This window comes from Onychostoma macrolepis, chromosome 22 (assembly GCF_012432095.1).
Source record: "Onychostoma macrolepis isolate SWU-2019 chromosome 22, ASM1243209v1, whole genome shotgun sequence".
NCBI lineage: Eukaryota > Metazoa > Chordata > Actinopteri > Cypriniformes > Cyprinidae > Onychostoma > Onychostoma macrolepis.
Genome location: NC_081176.1, coordinates 18,313,857 through 18,336,447, shown reverse-complemented (window position 1 = coordinate 18,336,447; position 22,591 = coordinate 18,313,857). Strand labels below are relative to the sequence as shown.

At 34.2% G+C, this 22,591-nt stretch overlaps 1 protein-coding gene across 1 annotated transcript; it reads right to left on the bottom strand.

Moving 5' to 3' along the window:
- Positions 1-1,577: 1,577 nt before the first annotated feature.
- On the bottom strand, positions 1,578-22,499 carry osbpl1a (oxysterol binding protein-like 1A). Its single transcript, XM_058761395.1, has 29 exons — positions 22,145-22,499; positions 19,514-19,639; positions 19,343-19,428; positions 19,152-19,226; positions 17,765-17,876; positions 17,591-17,676; positions 17,350-17,494; positions 17,070-17,137; positions 16,839-16,883; positions 16,646-16,719; positions 15,117-15,180; positions 14,910-15,011; positions 14,706-14,828; positions 11,372-11,453; positions 11,176-11,282; positions 10,666-10,828; positions 8,937-9,129; positions 7,427-7,502; positions 7,178-7,312; positions 6,531-6,628; positions 5,191-5,373; positions 4,871-4,978; positions 4,691-4,780; positions 4,487-4,613; positions 4,253-4,360; positions 3,582-3,705; positions 3,348-3,438; positions 2,935-2,955; positions 1,578-2,272 (listed from the first exon to the last, which is right to left on the bottom strand). Exons 2-29 carry the CDS (start codon positions 19,635-19,637, stop codon positions 2,170-2,172), a joined length of 2,913 nt encoding a protein of 970 aa, XP_058617378.1. The 5' UTR covers positions 19,638-19,639; positions 22,145-22,499; the 3' UTR covers positions 1,578-2,169.
- Between the last annotated feature and the right edge of the window lie 92 nt (positions 22,500-22,591).

Genomic DNA, 22,591 nt, shown 5'->3' with positions numbered 1-22,591 from the left:
AGAATTATTTATACTTGAAAAATGGTACATGTGATATTGTGAAGGACAACATCAATGAAATAATTGGCATTTTATGTTGTCATTATACTACAAGAAATATATATGGAAAAACTGGAAAATATAAAATGATTTTTTTTATAATTATATTAATTTATTTTAACAATTCATTTGTATTGAAGATTTTGCCACAAATATTGGTCCATTTTTCCCCCTGAAATTTTCTGTGGACTTCCAACCCCTTTGATTTAGAGAAGACGACAAAAACAAAAACAAAATATCGGTATGAACAGAAAATATCGGTGATTAAAATAGAATAAAAACTGATAATAATCCTAATTTTATGGAAGAAACAGGGGCATCGCTAGACCTTTAGTTGTGAACCTCAGTAAAAATATTATTGATAAATCCTTAAGTTTCAGTTAATTAGGATTACCATATCGAGCTGATAATAATTTACTCTGATAATATTTCATCAATGAAGTCATTGCGTGTTTTCTCTCAGCTTTTTAGAAGATTTTTGCAACGCCAGATTTGTGAATGAATCACTCATTTGATCTAATAATGGTCCAGCGGGTTTGCAAAATGTTTGATTCATTAGGACAGTTCACTCACGTGCTAAATTGTTTCTCAAAAATAGTCACAGGATATTTTGTAAAAAAAAAAAAAAAAAAACGCGCTGGATGAAGTGGATATTTACCCACAGTCCACTGGAGGAAACAAAACTTGCAAATGTCTATCGTTTGCCAAATAACAAAGTGGCACTTTACTGCGTCTTCAGTTTGTGAAGGACTCTGCAGGTAAAGGTGATTTATTTCCATATATATCTAAAACCTTTATATTCAGAAGGACAAATTTTTAATAATACGACAATCATGTTTTCATTCTGCACTGCTGTTTTACTTGCATGTCTTGTTTTTGTTGTGCTGTGGTAACTCATTCATCTTAACGTTACGGTCGTAAGCGCATGCGTATATTGATCTCTTTAATAAACAGAGACTAGAACCTTCCCTGTTTGGGAAAAATGGGTGAAGGAAAAAGTCCTAAAACGCCCATATTTATAGGTATAAATGAGGGCATCTTACACAATTTATAATGTTCACGTTTATATAAAAATAAATAAATAAATAAAAACAAGATTAAAAACAGTGTTTCTGTCTTGTTTTTGATATAGCATAAATTGTTCATACACCTCTTTTTTAGGTTTTTATTTTTTTTAGATGTAATCTAAATACAATATTTAATGCCTTTTATGCACAGAATTATTCTGCTTATCATCTGTAGGCATTTTGTTAGATAAATCTAGAAAATATACACACAAAAACATGTAACACACACAAAATAAATTGATATGGGGTTAAAAATAGATTGCATGAAGTGATCAGTACAGCTTCATGTTCCTGACCAACTTTATACTTTAAAATAGACGAATAATTAACTCATGATAAATACATAATTAAAATAAGATTGTTATATTATAATATAACAAAAGACATTAGTCAATATATTAGTGACACCAGAGGCATCTATCAAAAAAAAAAAAAACAACATCACCACAGAAAGAGCAGCAGAAACAGACACACTGTCATAATACTGTATTGTATGTGGAGAATATGAACTCTGAATTTTAAAAAGTTAGATTCCAAATGTGTAACAGTCATTTTCACAACCAGTTGTTTTATACCACATTCCATACTCAACACAGTGGGAATGTTCCAACTTAAGAAATGCCAAGTTCACTTTTAAGCCGATGAACTGAAAACTAAACGGACTCAGACTTGAGCCTTGGGGGACACCCAAAATCTACCATTGTTAACAAATCTTTAAAAAAAAAAAAAAACTTTTTCATAAGACTAAAACAAAACCATTATTGCTAATACAGTACACTGATATTACTTTATCAAGCCCAACTTGTGATTATTATCTTCATGATATATCACAATCTGTAGTTCCCAAAACCCTCGACTGCATATATATATATGCATCAAAATATGAAACAGTGTAAAACTAAATTCAGATCAGTGAGTTTAAAATAAAGTTCTCTCTTGAAACAGAATATTATTTATGATATTTGAAATGTTCACCTGGCAAACCAGCCCAGGGTGCATAGTTTTATATTTACGTTACGGGTAGTCTTGATTATACAATTTATCGATGTAAGGTTCCTGTTGGTCAGTAGATGTCCGGTACTTGAGAATAATCACGGTCCCAGTAGCCATTGGAGAACAGCCAGTCCTGAGAGCCGTTGTGTGGATTTGGACCTTGATGAAACCACCTGTTTCAGGCAACAAAAAAAGGTTCAGTTTGGCAAACACGTTAAACATTGATTTATAATGGGATTGTTCTAGTTTTGTCACGTTGAATTTCTTGGGGTCAGTCAAACATGCGTAAAAAAAATTTCGGTGACCCCCATTAGAATCTTATTCTTTGTTGAATAGACTCGGTGGACCATTTGGCTGTAACACTTAAACCAGGTGTAATGTTTCACCCTGCTCTCGCAGTAGAAGGCCAGAGAGCTCTGTTTACATTGTCTTATTCCACATTAAAAATAGATTGTCTAAGGGGGACATAAAAAAAAAAAAAAAACCACATTCCTTTGGTGTTATGTTCCATTTACATGTGACAAAAAGACTGTAGATAAGACATACATTTGGTGTAATACTAGTATTAAAAGTTCTCTCGTTGTTTTCCATCATACGTGATTGAATTTAAGTAGTCTTTAAAAGCTCATAATGGGGAACCCCTTTAAACAAAACAAATGTTTTAATATCATTATGTAGGTGACTACTGTTACAAAAGTTTTCTACCACAAACAACCCATCCTTGTGCTATATTTACAGACTGTGGATAGATCCCAGTAACTCAAGGCAATTAAATTACTATTCCGGAGTGAAACAGTTGAATGCAAAAGACAGCGCAACAAAGCAAGCGTCAAACCTGGGGCACGAGGCGACGTTTCTGCTCACCACAGCAAAGTCACAGGACAGATGATAATGCCAGAAGAAATGAAGGGGAAAATGAGGTTAAATGCAAAGGACAGTGACCACTGAACCAGGACTAAGAGTGCTGTTAAACATCAATGAGTTACTTAAGTAGATAACTGTTAAGCTATGGATGAAAATGGTCTAATAAATAAATGACCAAATTTAGTAAACATAATAGAACTTGTTACGCAGTTAGACATGCGCATCTTAGTTACTAGTTATTTTTACTGGTATTTTCCAACGTTCATGAAAAAAGTACTGTTTGAAAGAGATCTCATATTCATTTATTATGCTTTTTGAGTATTATTGTAGTAACTTTTTGAAAAAGCAAACCGTGAAATGTAAAAATACAAAATAATTCTGCACCTCGTCTTCCACTCATCATCTGACTTAGAGCGGTTCTTACGTGCCGCCCTCTGTTTCTCCTCCAATCTCTTCTTCTCCTCACTGGCCAGGTCTACGGTGTTCAAAACAAAGTTATTCAACCTCTGAATATTTAAATGTAGCTCATTTGTTATAAGTTCTAAGGATATTAAGTAAGGCTTAGAAATATCATCAACAACAACATCAATGGCACCAGCAGTACATGGAAACACATACCGATGTCTCCGTTCTCCATGGCTCGAATGTCCGGCCTCAGTCTGCTGTCCGTTTTCGGGATGACCACTTCAATCTCTTTGTCCAGCTCATTGAGCTGCATTGCGAATGTAGTGAAGTTGTACATCTTTTTATATGCAAATAAAACCAAAATAGAGAAAATTCTGATTTCAAAGGATGCTAAAATCAACAGCATTCGTGGCATATTTTGATTACTACAAAAATAATTTCCAATCATCCTGCGGTTTCTTCCAAAAAAAAAAAGTGGAGGTCATGGTGATGCACTTACAATGAGCCAATTTTTGCAGCATACGATTTCATCAAATTAACTGTAAATGTTTAATTAAAAAAAAAAAAAAAATGTATTACATTACAAATTTATAGAATTCTTTTAAAATTTCTATTAATTTTTCTTTATTATTTGAGCTGTAAAGCTGCAATTTTAGGGTTATGGCATTGTCACTGTTTACAAGTGTAAAATTAGCTATAAAATTGGATATAACTTTAAACGAAAATAGCATTTTTTTTTGTTAACGCTCATTTTGTTCAAGTTTTGTTGCAATAAAATTGATAATCATTTAATTATTTTAACACGCCATTCACTTCCATTGCCTCACTGTAACCCAGATTTTTTCTGGGACAAGATTTCCCAGAGCTCATGTTCTGGAACAGACCTGGGCAGAGTTGACTGGTCTAGGTGCTATTCTCCAGAGCAACTGACTTCCTGGGATCACCTCCAGTGAATCTCCACCTGGTTGAGGTGTTTCTTCTGAGTCTGATGACTGAGAAACACCAAGCAAACTGTTATAAACTGTACAGTGTATCTCTTTCCTTTAGACCTGTCGGACTGGAGCCATTATAATTGACGGGTATCTAGACTAATGTTATATGGAAACTTTCAGAAACACCTGTTTACTGCTTTTCTTGTCTTCTGATGCTTTCTTATCATTCTTCCTGTGAGTTTCAAATGTAGCTGGGTCGACTATGTACATGCACTCCGTCCATTTCCCATAAAGATTGTACACTTTCTTTTTGCTGCATGGAATACACAAATGATCAATGTAAAACAGCAACAGGAAGCCAGGAAGATTTATCACTCTCCAACCGCTGACCTCTTGTCCAGGATGTAGCCTTCAACCTTATGTAATTCTTTCCCAAAAAGGCCACATGGTTTGAAACTTAAACAGCATTTTTCACCAGTTCTGTTGGCAAATATAAATCAAAAGGGAAGCAATTAGTAAAGTTTGTTAAGTTTAACCAGAACTAGTACATTTACAGTGTCTTGTTGACACCTGTGGTTGATGACCTCCACATTGCCATACTGTTCGATCCACAGCTGTCCCACGATGATGTTGTGCACACAACACGTTGGGTTCATCCATGTGTATGCCTCATTATGCCTGCAACGAGTTTATTATTAGACAATGGGTCTCAAACAATGGGAATAAACAGCAAATCTGTGTACTAACATTTTCATAAATCATGATTCACCAATGACTTTCATGCTAAAATGTATTCTAAATTTACGAATAATGGATAGGAACAACTGAAACCACACAAAACAATGTGTGGATATTAATAAAGCGTCTTCACACCAAGAACAGACGCTTACTTGGGAAGTTCTAGAGTGATGATGCCCTTGGGTTCGGCCTCCACACTTTTGCCCCAGAACTTCAGTTTGGGGTAGATGGAGCCATGAAACACAAAGTCCTTCTCCAAACCCTCGGCGTGAAAGGCGCTGACGGGAGGATGGTGGCTCACTTGTTCTGAAATCAGCCGGAAACCAAGATCATCCCTGAAGGTTGAGGAAAAAACATGGTAACTATCCCCAAGAGCACAACACATTGATAGATTGACTGAAAAAGCACATTTGCAATGCTAAATGCTAACAAATTAACATTCAAAAAAGCAAAACATTTCAACTGCTAACATTAACCCTCTGACGCTGTTTGAAAAATTCTATGTGTTTTTTTTTTTTTGTTTAGAAGAAGAATTACTTTATATGAATGGTATGAAACTTGGTAAAGGTTTTGGCATTTGCTATGTGAACATAAAAAAAGTCATGGACATGATTTGAAAAGAAATGAAAAAAGTTGTCACACTTGTAGTGTTCATGGTCAAAAATGACTGCATTGGAAACGAATAGGAAGCGAATGTCATCTAGTGGAAACGTTTGGTACTGCGCACAAACTAAATCCTACTGAAACTTAATTTTTTGAGATATCAACCTCAAATTTGGAACTTGTTTAGATTAAACTTGTATTTTTTTTTCTTTTAGTTTCACTTCAACTTTTTTTTTTTTTTTTTTTTTTTTACAGCCAAAACTAAGTCTGTGCTCCAAAGCATTCAAGATTTCTGACAGTTTATAAGTTGAAAATTTCATTTTCAGGTATATGGCTCAAAAAGTGGTAACAGGTAATAAATAGATCACAACTAATCCATAAATATAATTTTGTACCATAAAATCCTATAAAATATATATATATATATATATATATATATATATATATATATATATATATATATATATATATATATATATAAAACATTCAAACTAATATATAGTACATTCATCTCATTGAAAAACAAAACAAATGTGCCACGAGCAGTACCATAGGGTTAAAGATGCAGTCACATTAGCAAAATTCTAAAGGCAAAAAGGTCCATTGTCAATAGTGTAGCGCTGCATGAAGCACAGCTCACACAGAAGTCGCTTTCAAACCAAACATTTGTTGGTCAACGTGCAATTCACATGGCTGACTTGAATCCGATGCGAAATCTGTGTGGGTAAATCTATTGCCCCTCACATGAAAATCACAATCGGCTGAATTACTATTGAAATGACTGGATTTCGCCTACAAACATTAACCAAACATCAATAAATGTGACCACACCTTAATGCTAACGTCAAGGCTAACAAATTAGCATTCAGCTAGGGTCTGAATCTCTTACCTGACTAACTCGTATGTTTCTCCTAGCAGGGGGTTGAAGGGTTTACCCGTCCTTTCCCACTGAGACGCCACGGCTGATACGGCAAACGCGGCCACACACTGGATAGAAAACACATGTATTCGTTTACTTAGAAAATACACATTAGAAAACGACAGCTTAGACTGGTTTTCACCCAGGCAGCTAAAAGAAGCAATTTGATAGGATTCTGAAATCCTTGAATCCAAGAAATAGCTGTATAAAATGTGTCAAACAGCCTAATAAAAAGTTAATAAAATTGGAAACTTTGGTGCATGGACATCGTAGTTATTTTTAACTACAATAAGTAATAATTATTAATCAGTATATATGGGTTTTTGTCCAATTTCAGGGCAATGTAGGTGATCACCAATATATAGTATGATATAAAATAATAGAACAATTAATGATTTACTAGTATATGAAAGAAAAAAAAACCTACCAAATTTATTAGACATTTATTACTTACAATTTTACAAAATATTTTATAAAAAATGTATTTAACCAAATTGAACAAAAATTTTAAGTCAGAAAATGTGAAAACTGGCCAAAGAGATTTGGCAGATTAATTGGTCATATTTCATAGCTTTTTGGCATGCAAGTGTTTTGTATGTTCATATACTTTTTTTTACCTTCATTCTCTCAATAGAGTCCTCTAAAGCATTGGCCTGATGGATGAGGTACGTGTGCTCCATATATTCTGTTAGTCTTTGTAGAAAGCTCAGCGGCTCATTAAAAATAACAGGCATGGTGATCTTAGACAGCTCCTGAAAGAAAGATGGAATCAATCAACACATGGTGCTAAATTTAGGTGTTTTGACTGAAAAAGACTGAAAAAGTAAAATTGCAAGTGAGAGGTTACATGATAGTAAAAAGCTCACCATCCCAATGCACTTCCTCAGTATGCTCCAGATGCTGAAGTCATTTCTGGAGAACATGGGTGCTGGTAAACTTGTCCTGTGGAATAATTAAAGGTAACTGAGCTGTGCCTTGTCAGCATCTGAAAAATGTCTGTTTACATTGAGAAACCACTAACAAAAAAACGAGCTAGTTGTTTCCATGGAAACCGTTTCTGCTGTTGTCATGCAGACGGAACACGTCTAGACTGGCGTTATCAGTCAGGTAACGGAAGCTTTATATCTTATTCAGCAAAGCAAGGCCAGTGTCCCGATCAGTTTCCAAGTGCTCAAGATACACAGAAACCTGCTCTTTTTATGCTGTACCTGCTGAATGTAAACGCAATAATAAAGAGATGTGGTTACTTGTTGCTTTTTTTGCATTTTATATAGTATTAATATACAAACAGTACATGTATGTATATATATAATATTTTTTTTAAATTATAATAATTGTGTGTGTGTGTGTATATACACTTATTATTTTTAAAATATTTTATATATTAAAAATTAAATACAGTATTTCATATATATACACATACATACACACACAAATATTATATATATATATATATATATATATATATATATATATTTTTTTTTCTTTTTTTTTTTTAAACAGTGCTGTAACGGATTACAAATGACATGTTGAAAATCGTATTAAGTAATGTAATCAAGATTACTCATTTTAGGTATATGAGGTATATTTTAGGTGAATATGTTGTACAATTATTGAAATATTAACGATGAGTTTAATTAATTTAGGGGTTTGACTGACAAAAAGTTTGTGAATTCCTGCATCACGGGAAAAAAAAATAGGGAGAATCAATAAATTATGAATAATTTATTGTCATTGTGTAAATAATTTGTAATCTTGTAATCCATAAAGAAACTGTAATCTGATTATGAGCATTTACTCAAAAATATATATGTTTTATTATATAAAAATATAGATTTATAAAATGAACATCAACTTGCATTTTCTAAATACAGTATTATAAAATACAGTTATCCAGTAAATAAAAACAACTCTCTGTAATTGGCTGCAAAGTCAGTCAACTATTCGTCAACGGGCCGTCAATCAACATGCCGAGCCTTAAAAGTTCAAATTACGGCGTTAAACTCGGCTACCTCATCAATCTTTTACCGTTTCATTATGAGCGCCTCTTCTGGCCTCGGCTCGCTAAATTATTTACCACAAGGTGCAAACCAAAACAAAACAGAGAGAAGTTGCGTCTAAGAAACTAGACAAATAACAACAAAGTGACACTTAAAACCAAACAGAGCTGAATGTTACGTCTGAGACATCATTTATTTTTATACTCGCATGTTTATTTGTACAAGTTTGTTTTTATTTAAAACGCATTGGGAATTTCTAGCTATTTTTAACGTTCAAATTTTCAAAAACGTATTTAACCAATGTTGTTACGCAAGAAATATCTGGCACAAAATAGTTGGTATGCTAGTTTATAGTTTGTGTTTTAGTTATTCCCACCTGTGCTTCCTCACTCCGTTCACTCTGGCCACCTCATCATCGTCCTCTTCATCTCCACGACGGTCTTCCCGGGACATCCTGCCGCTGAGATTACTTGAGATGCTGCAGTAGAGCTCGGACTTGAAGTCCTCTGCGTCTTCGTACGAATGGCCGGCTGTCTCACAACCGCTCAGCGAGGGCTCAGAGTCCGAATCTGCGGCAACAGAGCGCAAACAGACATGGCTTAGAGGGACAATGAGTGGCCGACGGCAACAGGCTCTCACAGGAAACCTGAGCAGGGGATCAGGTGGCGTTTAATGGAACCGCACAGTCGGAAGTGACTGGACACGTCTCTAAGAAAGGTGCCTCATACTTATGAAGCTCATTCTGAAGATTTACTTGTTACTGGAACAGCAATTACACTGCAGGCTCTGATATGGCTGATGAGCTTTACATGGGCTTTTAGTCCGTAATTATACTGTACACCATGGATATCATACGAAAAATGATAATCAGGATGTGATAATCTTAAATTGATATACTTGTAAAACTTAAAAGGTGACATTGTTGAGCCTTGGTGCTCATGTGGGAAACACAGGTTTGAATTTGATCTACAGTATGTGGTTTTCTGATCACATTTTCCGTCTCTCCTCTTAATAATTTTTTTGTCACTCTACTATTTTATTCGATAAAAATAGGGGAAAATGTACATCTGAAAACGTTACAGAGATTTGTAGTGTATATTTTATAATTAAAATGCTACAAGTAAATGTGACATTAACTTTATTCATTTTAACTTATATCTAATGTTTAAATTATACCCTTTCACTTTCTACTACTGTATCTGCACATTAAAAAGGCCAAAGTCCATAAATAAAAAATCAAATAAAAAAGTAAAGTAGAGTAAAGTAAAATAAATTCAAATAAAATATGATATTTGGCAAAATACTTCAGTGTAATTATTCAAAGTGTTCTGGGGTAATTGTCAATAATTATTTATAATGTCATGGCTGATTTTAAAATATTGTACACTTCACACAACTTAAAAACATACACAAGTTTAACTTAAAAGCATTATAAGTTTATAATAATACATACATTGTGCCATCACAACAACGTAAAAGATTTGGAAAAAAAAAAAAGATTTGTGAAAGATGAAATGTTACAACAGTCTTATTAATTTATTTGCGTTTTTAAAGATTAATTTTAAGTAGGCTAAGTGTTAGATGACAAAGTACACTACTGTTATTAAATATTTTTGAAAGACGTCTCTTAAGCTCACATTTATTAAGTAAAAAATACAGTAAAATCAGTAATATTGTGAAATATTATTGCAATTCAAAAGAACTGGTTTCTATTTAAATATATTTTAAAATGTAATTTTCAATGGAAAACAAAATTTTCAGCATCATTACGCTAGTCTTCAGTGTCACATGATCCTTCAGAAATCATTCTAATATGCTGATTTAATAACATTTCTTATTATTACTGTTGACAGTTTTGCTGCTTAATATTTTTGTGGAAACTACATTTTCTTCAGGATTGTTTGAGGAATAGAAAGTTCAAAAGAACAGTATTTATTTGAAATACAAAACCTTTGTAAGATTATAGATGTCTTTACTGTCACTTTTGATCGATTTAATACACCCTTGCTGAATAAAAGTAATTTCAAAGCATTTCAAAAACCGACCCCAAACTTTTGAACTGAAGTGATTGAATGTTTTGCTGTGTTACTCTAAAGCATACGAACCGGACACAGCATCGTAGAACTCGTCTTCGCTGAGGACACTGCGGGGCGACGATCCATTGACCACCGACTGCTCCAGCTCATGATGTTCAGTGGCCAGCGTCTGCAGAGCCTCCGACAGGATTTTATTCTTCTCCACTTCCTGCTCCAGTTTCAAACTGCGTGCCTGAAAAAACAGACACATACTTTAAAATCCACTATATAAAGACATATTTTATACTTTCCATGTATTTGTGATCATTAACTATGATTTTATGAAGTTATTTTGGGGGTTTTAGCCTCTTTATTTAACAAATATAGGAAATGGGGACATAAAATTGTTAGAAGGAGTGATCATGTTGCAGCCAAAGTCGAACCTGTGTAGTCAAAGTGAGCACCGAGGCTATAAAAAAAAAATGTTTTTTTACAAATGCGTTAAACACTGTGCCAGGGCTTAGTTTTTAGCAGGTGCTTATAATAACCTCTTCAAGTAGCTTTATAGCAATGGATGTGTTCAGTGAAATGGGTACATACTCCTTCCTGTTTGGAAAAAAGCCCCAGACACTGGTGCAGTGAGGAGCAGGTTTCACTGGAGGCTTCACAGACCTCCTTCAGCTTCTGAACGACTGTCGCAGGGAATCCTGCAAGAATATAAAAATGCACTGTGGCTTAGCAGATCTGCATATGTGGTTTTGGCCAATCAGATGCAGCGGATGATTTAAGTTCTTACGTTCCGCCAGGCCATCTTCTTTCACCATGGACAGGAGGGCCAACATCTCTGTCTCCAGTCTCTGATGGCATGCCTCGGCCCGCTGCAAAACAAAAGAGGAACAAGAAAACACATAGAAATAAAAAAGGATACTGTGAAAGAGAAAGGCTAAGAGTGTAAGAAAGGGTCAGGGTTAATCAACTTTACCACTTCCTGTGGTTAGACTAGAGCAAAAAGGGAAGTCAGAACTCATTTTCCTTTGAACTGCAGAAATATTTGAGCATGAGACATAACACTGTCTATTTATAGTTCATTTTTATGGTGCATAAAAAGTTGAATAATTTTATAATTTTATTATAATAAAAATGTTTGTCATTAAATAAAATAAATAATTAAAACTTAATTATATTGTATTTTAATTTAATTTATTTTAGTATTCAAGTCATATTAATCGCGAAGATTAATCACAATTAATCGCATCCAAAATAAGTGTTTGTTTACATAATGTGTATATATTTTGCAAAGATTTACATGTATATATTTATATTCATATATATTTAAATTATATTAAAAATAAATTTAATATATAAACATAACATATTTTTCTTAAATATATACACATATATGTGTGTTGTCTCTACAAAGTTTCATGTAGACAGTTGTGCCATTATTTTCAGCAAATAATATTAATATTAATTAAATCATATAATGTAATGTAATATAATGTATTTCTGGTATTTTAGTCCACGTTTTATAAATATTTATGCATGTATGTTTGTATGTATGTATTTTTTCAAACTCTTTTTAATCTTAAATATTCTTTAAAAATGAACAAAAAATAGTTTTCACTGCCAGTATTCATCTTTGTTATCGTTTATGTAAACAATACAACGTTTTTCACCTCATAGATAACACTGTCACATTATCCAAACAACAAAATAAAAAAAATTATTTCAACTTTAATTTTAGGATTACATAGCCTCATTGTCTGTACTTGTAAAATGTTTGTAATATATATTATAAAGTTTTCAATGTATGTTTATACATTGATTACTATAATAATTTCAGGATGCGGGTCACTTCAGGGTCAGAAACATCAGACTGGCATTACATTGGGAAAGGAATAATAACAGGCTGTACCATCTCTGTTATTCTTTTCGCTCTTGCCATGAACATGGTGGTCAAGTCAGCCGAGGTGGAATGCAGAGGGCCCTTAACCAAGTCAGGCGTACGACAGCCCCCTATAAGAGCTTACATGGATGACCTTACCATCACAACGACATCGGTCCCAGGGAGCAGGTGGATCCTAGAAGGACTTGAGAGACTCATTACCTGGGCAAGGATGAGTTTTAAGCCCTCAAAGTCAAGGTCCATGGTGCTGAAGAAGGGGAAAGTGGTTGACAAGTTCCGTTTTTCCATCTCAGGAACTGTCATCCCAACCATCACGGAGCAACCTGTCAAGAGTTTGGGGAAGCTTTTTGACTCCAGCCTGAAAGACTCTGCCGCCATCCAGAAGTCCAACAAAGAACTTGGAGCCTGGCTTACCAAGGTTGACAAGTCCGGTCTGCCTGGTAGATTTAAAGCTTGGATTTACCAGCATTCCATCCTGCCCCGAGTCTTGTGGCCCCTGCTGGTATACGCAGTCCCATTGACAACAGTTGAGTCCCTAGAAAGGAAGATCAGTGGCTTTCTTCGGAAGTGGCTGGGCCTTCCACGCAGTCTTACCAGCGCTGCACTGTATGGGACGAGTAACATCCTGCAGCTGCCCTTCAGTGGCCTCACAGAAGAATTTATGGTGGTACGCACCAAGGGCTCCAGGGACTGCAAGGTGTCATCAGCCGGCATTGAGGTGAGAACAGGAAGGAAATGGAAGGCTGGGAAAGCAGTGGAGGTGGCAGAGTCACGCCTGAGACAAAAGGCATTGGTGGGCACAGTGGCAACAGGCAGAGTTGGCTTGGGCTACTTCCCAAAGACCCTGGTGAGCCAAGCCCGCGGCAAGGAAAGACACCATCTACTTCAGGAAGAGGTCCGAGCAGGTGTGGAGGAAGAGCGAGTGAGTAGGGCGGTGGGACTACGGCAGCAGGGAGCGTGGACTAGGTGGGAGAGTACACTGCAGCGTAGGATCACCTGGGCAAACATCTTGCAGGCAGATTTCTATCGGGTCCGTTTCTTGGTACAAGCTGTCTATGATGTCCTGCCAAGCCCAGCGAACCTCCATGTCTGGGGGAAGAGCGAGACACCTTCCTGCCTTCTTTGCTCTGGAAGAGGCTCTTTAGAACATCTCCTCAGCAGCTGCCCAAAGGCTCTGGCTGATGGTCGCTACCGTTGGCGCCATGACCAGGTGCTTAAGACAATTGCGGAGAGCTTAGCCTCAGCCATCAGCACTAGCAAGCACCATCATGCTCCAAAAAAGGCAGTCCCCTTCATCAAAGCTGGAGAGAAACCCCGGGCGTGCCCACAATTAACAACAGGCCTCCTCCACAAAGCCTCGGACTGGCAGCTGCAGGTCGACCTGGGAAAACAGCTGAGGTTTCCTCAGCACATTGCAACAACAAGCCTCCGCCCAGACATGATAGTTACCTCCGAGGTTTCAAAACAGCTGATCATGCTGGAACTTACAGTTCCCTGGGAAGAGCGGATTGAGGAAGCAAATGAGAGGAAACGTGTTAAGTACCAGGAACTGGTGGAGGAGAACCTTCTGCTGGAGAACCTTCTAAGAGCCTATAGAAGTCGGCTGTAGAGGCTTTGCAGGACGTTCATTTTGCAAAGTCCTCAGTCGTTTGGGCGTTACAGGGGTGGCTAAGAAGAGGGCAATTCAATCTGCAAGCGAAGCCGCAGAGAAGGCCACAAGGTGGCTTTGGATTAAGAGGGCTGATCCGTGGACTGCTACTGGGACGCAAGTCGGGGCTTGATCAACCCCGGCTGGGTCGCCTGGGCGAGGGTGTATGATGTTGCGAGACCCGAAACACCCAATGATCCCAGGGTACATCACTGAGGATGCGTCCCAGGGCATCCATGAGATGTTTCTTGCATAGTATATATATATATACACACACACATATATACACATACACACACACACACGTATATTTTTTTTCTCCAAACATTACAATAAAAATTACATTTTCAAATATGGATTTCTTCAACTTTTTTTTCTGCCAGTATTTGTCTTTGTAATTGTTTTTGTAAATAATACAACCTTTTTCTGCTTATAGATAAATTTGTCACATGATTAACAGCTACATAAAGAAGAAAGGTATTCTTTATGTACCAGTCTTCTTTATGGACCATGTGCATTTTATCAGCTGACGTGATTGTCAAGATACGACTTCAAGATGCAGATATCATTTCTCACCTGAAGGGAGTCAGAAAGCTCATGTACAGACACAACGTTGTCTTCCTCTTCCTCGCTGTCTGGGTCTTGTGAGCAGTAATGAGTGCTGAAGGCTGAATGTTCCTCTATGGCCTCCAGCCACCTCTGAAAAATAACACACATTCACACAAACGTACATAACACACTCCGGTCTGGACTATACAACAGAGCTGAAAGGAATCTCACTTTTCTGGTGGCTTCGGGGCTGTTCTTCTGTGACACTTTAAAATGGTGAACACTGTCGTCAAAGCACTTGATCGTGAAATAGCTTTTATCTTTCGCTTTAATCTGACAGTTGGAAAGAAGAGCAGTTTGGGAAATCCTGTTAACAATCCCACAAAACATGAATCAGCATCTTATTCATTTCTATTCATTTCATCAAATGAATCTTACCATGCACTGTGCTTGTGTTAGCTGTTTGCAACCTTGCCGGTGTGCGTTTGAATCTGCATCTGACCTTGATGAGTTAAAAAAATAATGAAAAGTTACTAAAAAATTACAGTTTCCAAATATTTATTTCTGCAAATTTTGCAAAATAAGTTTTTAAGTAATTTTGGTACCATTATAAAGTATTATATATAATGACCTTGATGAGTTGCACTACAATAAAAACAATTCAAATTTTGCAAAATAAGTCTTTAATTTTAGCAATTTGTTTATCATTAAATTTTATTACATATTATGACCTTGACGGTTTAAAAAAGGATAAAACTTTTTCACATATTTATTTCTTTGAATTTTGCTAAATAATTCTTTAATTTCAGAAATTTTACTGTAATTATATTTTATTATATGAAACGGAGTTAAAAAAGGATGAAATATTACAATAAAAATTAGCTTTCAAAGAAAATACGTTTCTAATTTAAGCAATTTTGCTATCATTAAATTTTATTACATATTATGACCTTGAGTTAATATAAGGATGGAACACTACAATAAAAATGACAGTTTTCAAGTTTTTTTTTTTTTTTTTTTTCAGATTTTGCAAAATTAAGTCTTTTATTTTAGCTAGTTATTTTTTATTACATTTTATTACGTTATGAACTTGAAAAGGATTTAAAAAAGGATAAAACTTTACAATAAAAATTACAGTTTTCACATTTATTTCTTTGAAAGTTTGCTAAATAACTTTCATTTTACTGTAATTATATTTTATTATACGAAATGGAGTTGAAAAAGATGAAATATTACAATAAAAAATAGTTTTCAAAGAAAAATAAGTTTTTAATTTAAGCATTTTTGCTATCATTACATTTTATGAAAATCGCAATGTTTAATCGCAGCATATAATCATTGCAGTAGTGTTCACCGTCTGTTTGATTACGTGTAATTTGTAACTAACTGCATGATTCTTACTGTACATTTCTGCCATAGTCACCACTAATAACCTACTCCTAAATGTAATGTAGAAACTTAATATTTTCTGTAAAGCTGCTTTGCAATGACTGGTATCGTGAAAAGCGCTATACAAATAAACTTGAATTGAATTGAATATAAGGAAGCAACATTACAATAAAAATTACAAATTTCAAATATTTATTTCTTAAAATACTCCAAAATAAGACTTTAATTTCAGAAATTTTGCTATCGTTACATCATCATATATTATGACATTGAAATAAAAAATGATGAAAATGAATTGAAATGATTAAATTAAACTTTGTTTGATTTTCCAAAATGAGTCTTTAAGCAATTTTCCTATCATTACATTTTATTATATATTATGACCTTGATGAGTTGAAAAATATTGTAAATTTACAATTTTACAGTATTTATTTCTTCACATATGAAAACAATTACAATTAAAATTGAAGTTTTAAAATATTTATTTCTGTACATTTTACTATCATTAAATTCTATTATATAATATGATTTTTTTTTAATTAGAGCATCACATTTTTGGAATAGAGGCGGATACTCACTGTTTAGGGTACCATGACAAGACTCCATCCTGAAGCACTACCCAGTAGGAGCGCCAGCCGAAAAACCTTGAACTCTGCAATAAAAATAAAAAAGGAAATTGAAATACAGAATAAAAAACAAATAAAGAAAAAAATAAATAAAAAATTATTTTCAAACATGCATACTATAGTTACAGATTTCGATAAAACATACCTTCCAAAGAGGCCCCTCGAACATTTTAACATGTCGCGTCAAGCCCTACAGAAATCAGTGTTGTAAAAACGAAACAAAATTCAAAAAAAGGCACACCACTGTAAATAGTGTAACATGAGCAATATATCAGTGTTATGATATGATATGGTGATAGACAAGGTTTTTTTTTTTTAAAATACATATATTTGCATAAATTTGTGACATCAGAAATGTCCAGATAAGTTAACCTACTTTCATAACATTTCCAGTAATGATCTGCTTCATTTCTGCATCGTTAGCCAAATCAAAAACAGTCTGATCTGAAAACAAATGAGAAACAAAATGCAAAAATTAACATCAGCATGTTTCAGGCGACCACAATATTTGAGGTCATTCAAATATAAAAAAAAATCATGCACTGTTATTTTGTTCTGTTGTACAGCAAATTGAGAAAATATTGACCTGGCGAAAAACGCAACAGTGTTGAATGCTTTAAAAAAAAAAGAGGCTACAGTAAGGTGGAGCTCATTACCGATTTTGTTCTTGATGTTGGGGTTGGCCTTGTACTGCAGGAGTTTGACGGCACACTGTTTCTGGCCTCTGTAAGCGGCGCAATGCAGTGGTGTGTTTCCCAACAAGTCCGTGCAATTTATGTTCGGGGGTTTCTTCATGTTTAGCTACATGAGGAACAAGAAGATCAGATATTACGGTTTAAAAAAGTAGTTTAGAAACAGTAGAACAACAAAGCCCCTCAAAGTAGTTAGCGAGGTTACCAGTCTTGTGAGGGTAGATATGGCTCCTTCTCGAGCTGCCTCCAGCAGCTGCTCCTCTAGTTTCCTCTCTTCAGTCCTCTCAGCAGCTAGAAGATAAAAATTGAATGGCAATAATTTAGTAATCATTCAGCAGACTTTATCCAAAACGCATTCGGTACGATTTCATGCACTTACCCTCCAACATGCTTTTAATCTCAGCACACTGGGTAATGTCTTTAGGTATCTGGGCCATTCCGTTGATGACAGAAGCGCAAGCGTCGAACTGAAGAAGCAACATTACAACCTCCTAAACAGCAAAATCAGCATTCAGCATTCAGTTAGTATTCAGAGTCCAATCAGTGTTCGGCTTTCAGTATCCAATCAATATTCAGCATGCAGGTGAGTAGTTATGTTTGTGAAAAATGAGGCTGTATACATTAATATGGCTCAGCTGTATACCACTTATGCTAGTGATCGCCTGAAATAAACTGATAAGCCAATGTGCAGAACTGATTTATAATACAATAATAATGATAATAATAATGATAATAATAATAATAATAGAGTAATCAAATAGTATAATTAAAGTGTTTCATAAAATGTAACAAATAAAATAGTATACATTTACAGATTTATGAAAATTAATAAAGATGGAGTTATCTGTTTTTGCAAATAAACTCTTATTATTTATTTATATATATATATATATATATATATATGTGTGTGTGTGTGTGTGTGTATATATATATATATATATATATATATATATATATATATACACAGTCACGGCCAAAAATATCTGCACCCTTGGTAATATGATCAAAGGCTGTGAAAATAAATCTGCATTGTTAATCCTTTTGATCTTTTATTTTAAAAATTCACAAAAATCTAACCTTTCATTGGATAATAAGAATTTAAAATGGGGAAATATCATTATGAAATAAAAATGTATTTTAACATTTGTTAAAATATTATAATCATATATATATTTCTTTCTTTTCTTTTTATTCAATTATAATTTTCTTTTCAAAATTTATTCTAACATTTCTTAAAATATAATTATTAAACTACAATTTAAAATAATACATTATATGTTATTAATATATTAAATAATATATTATTACAATATCTAAAATGCTTTATTAATGTTATTAAAATGTATTCAAATAAAAACTTAATATTGAATTAAATAACATATATTTAATATAGATTAATATATTCAATGTATTATGTATTCAATGTATTTAATCAAATCAAAACGTTACTAATTATTTATTTTTTATTAATTATTTTAATTATTAAATGATAATATACATTTAATAAGAAATTCAAATATATTTTAATATTATAAAATGTCTTAAAATATTATTAATATATTTTTTAAATTAACAGTAAAATCTATCATTTATGATTACTAAAAATCATTTAATTAATAATAATTATCATAACAAAGTTTGCAAAAATCTGTAAATCCAATACTTAAAAACAAAACTTTAGGTAAAAAATGAAAATTCAAACTGTGTATCAGTCTGTCTCAAGCTAATATCTATAGTCTCAGTGCATGAACATATACGATACATACTTTTCTCCCAGTGAATGCTGCTTTATGGAGAGGCGTATCTCCGACATTATTTGGTAAATTGGCATCTGCTCCAGCCTGTAAGATACACAGATGAGCTAAAACTAGACATTAATATACTGAGCACAAATTCTACTCAGAAACACACCAATGTACACATGTATGAGAACATAAAACGCTGAGACGATCAATACCTTCAGTAGGGCCTCAACAACATCCTTGTGTCCAAAGTAGCAGGCCAGATGAAGAGGAGTCCAGCCATGATTAGATTTGCTCTTGCCTGAAACAATGTAATGCTGTTAGAAGTACTCCAATATGTCTAGAAACATACGAATGGTCAATAGAAACCTAATGACGTGTTCTACCCTTGCAGTTGATGTCGATTTTGGCCTCCTCCTTTATCTTGGACATCAAAAGCTTCTGGATCCCTTCTATGTTCCCGTTTCTGGCATCCCTGAGGAACTGCTCCTCTGGATCCAGCTCCTCCATGACTTCACCAACAAAACAAAAAAAGCATTACAAACCAAAAATCAGTCCTGAGTAACAGAGTAAGTGCAGTGTATCTAAAAGGCATTGAATCTTCCAGGAAACAAATGAAGGCGAATTCTTTGAGACATCTGCCATGTGATTTCCTTGTTTAAACTGGAGGAAAACTATGAGCGTCACATGACTCTGCTTTGATTCATTTTCATTTAAAAGCCATGAACAGAGCAGAACCTTTAGAGATGTCATCAGAAATGCCCTTATAATAAAGATCTTGTCAAAAAAGCACCAAAGAAAACCTGACAATATAATAAATCCTTAACAGGTTAACCCTATAAAGCCTAGTGTATCGTATTCGATAAGTTATCAACATGATCAAAACTACATGCCTTCTGCCATGTGACTGATCGTTTATACTTTTTCAGTGAATAAAAGGCCTTTTCTAAAAATGCCCATTCTGAAAACTTCTTTCAGCTCATGATATATGTGTCTTTTTGCGGTGAAATCTTTTCTGATTTTTATATTGTAAGAGAAACTTATATACTGTTAACAGTATTTCAAAATGAACACTCGCTGGACTGAAGCAACTTAGGTTTACCTGATTATCCATTTTAGAAAAATCATGTTAAAATGCGAGTATCGAATATACATCATGTTTTTGAGAAATATTTAATCTCTCAGTCATCTTTGTATTGCATTGAATTATGTTTTTCCCCTCACAATAAATCCTGACAGAGCTTTGATCATATAAAACTAAGCATTTGAATATCACGAAATATATAGTGACAAATGATATTTATTTGTGTTTTAGTGCTGTCAAACGATTAATCGTGATTAATCGCATCCAAAATAAAAGTTTTTGTTTACATAATATATGAAGAGTTCATTTGCAAGAACAGATAACTCCGTTTTTAACAATTTTCAAAAATCATGTTTTTTTCATTATGCAATCCAATTAATCTCAATCAAACTGCAGTTGGGTTATTTTGATTAGGTTAAAGTTAGCTAACTATCACAATAAAAACATGATAACATAATAAAAAACATGATTTTTGAACATTTTAGAGTTATCTGTTTTTGCAAATAAACTCTTCATATGCGTGTATATACTGTGTATATTTATTATGTATATATAAATACACACACATGCATGCATATATTCAAGAAAAATGTTATATTTGTATATAAATATGAATATATACATGTAAATATTTTCAAAATATATACTGTCTGAGTGTGTATTTACATATACATAATAAATATACACAGTAGCCTACACACACACACACACACACACACATATAAACAAAAACTTTTATTTTGGATGCGATTAATCGTTTGACAGCGCTAGATGTAAGTAGTCTGTTATTAAGATCTCGTTGATTTACATTAGCTATCAGAATCTCATCGTACCATTTTGGCCACATAAACCTCAGCAACTACAGCAAATGCAATGTTTTTTTCTCCCTCAAGTATGAGGTCCACATCCTCATAGTGATATGAGCCATAAAAGCCTATGAAAGATACTCAGCGAAAACACATATGAAACTTTTAGATTCTGCCTAAAGTTTCAATAAACTGTTCCACTTCAAAAAACACTGAATATTATTATTTCATATGTCAGGCTTTACAGGGTTAATATGTCGGCCACTGAAGCAACCAAACAGGAAAAATGTCTTGGTATGCAGATTGGCAATGCCACTTTTAACGCAAACCATAAAGCTTTCTCTGTGCTGAATTTAGGTCAGTACGCTAAAAGAAACGTGTAATATATACGTTTAAGAGTCAAACCAGGTCTAAACCACAACTGAACTGAATAAAACAGGTTAGAAATCATGCGCATTAGTGTTTCCAAGACCAGCTGAATGCATCAGATTCCAAAAGCTGTCAATCATTTCCTGGAAAGAACACAAAGTTGTTTGCCTATTAGGCTGTCAATGGCTTGAAGGAGCTTATGGAAGATAAACTCGTAGCGTACAGCAGTAAAGTCGATTTGTACTGTCATGTGACTTTCTGGACCTCTTAAGACTTGATATACAAACTCGTCTGAGCGAAACATCACCGGGATTGTTCAACTTGATCAACCTGTCTTCATCTGATTGCTTCATATCTGTTGGAGGAACTTTCTGGGAACTGACACTTAAAACGATAAAAGTAGCAAACCATTCAGAAAGGTAGGCTATAGAAGATACACTGAATCTTTCAGTTTATTTACATGCGAATACTGGAGACCTTCATCAGGATGTGGGTTTATCACTTAATTAAATGAGAGTTCAGAAATAAAATATGCAAAGCAGGAATAATAAAAATACATAAAACCATCAAATATATAAAACTAATTTATATCATATATAAATTAGTATAATATATACAGTACATATCTCTCTCTTCTTTAACACTAATAAATCATAAAATCCAGATGCACCGCACATGTCAAACATAACTTGAAATGGAAATATATTTGCATAAGTTCTAACTTAAAAAAGAAAAAAATATATATAAAGAAGACTTGCCTGTTTTTAAAAGTTAAAGTATGACTTGAGGTTCGAGACACGCTACCATCCTTGATCCAGAGTCACTCCGCAATAAAAACGTGAATGCATTAATTAACAAAATATATATATCTATGAGCATATATTGTGCTTTATCATAGATTTGACAGAGCATGTGATGCACTCTTCCTGTTTGTGAAACTCACACATGTGAGTCTTTGCTAATAGCGCAAAGCTCTTCGCAAGCATCTTCAGCAAACATCTTACAATCTGTTGTGCAACTCCACACAGACTGCGCGCGTGCTGCCGCTCGCGAAGTCAACGCAAACACAAACTAACATCATACGGCAATATGTAAATAAACAGCTGACTGACAACGCGCATGATTACGATGCACTTCCGGTTTCGATGACAGCCACGATATAAGTGAACTTCTACTGCTACTACTACTATTAATAATAATAATAA

Coding starts and splice junctions, on each gene's coding strand:
- osbpl1a (XM_058761395.1), bottom strand. CDS start 19,637: ATGGAGGAGCTGGATCCAGAGGAGCAGTTCCTCAGGGATGCCAGAAAC. Junction 19,429..19,513: donor AATCGACATCAACTGCAAGG/GTAGAACACGTC, acceptor ACATTGTTTCAG/GCAAGAGCAAATCTAATCAT. Junction 7,313..7,426: donor TGAGGAAGTGCATTGGGATG/GTGAGCTTTTTA, acceptor TCTTTCTTTCAG/GAGCTGTCTAAGATCACCAT.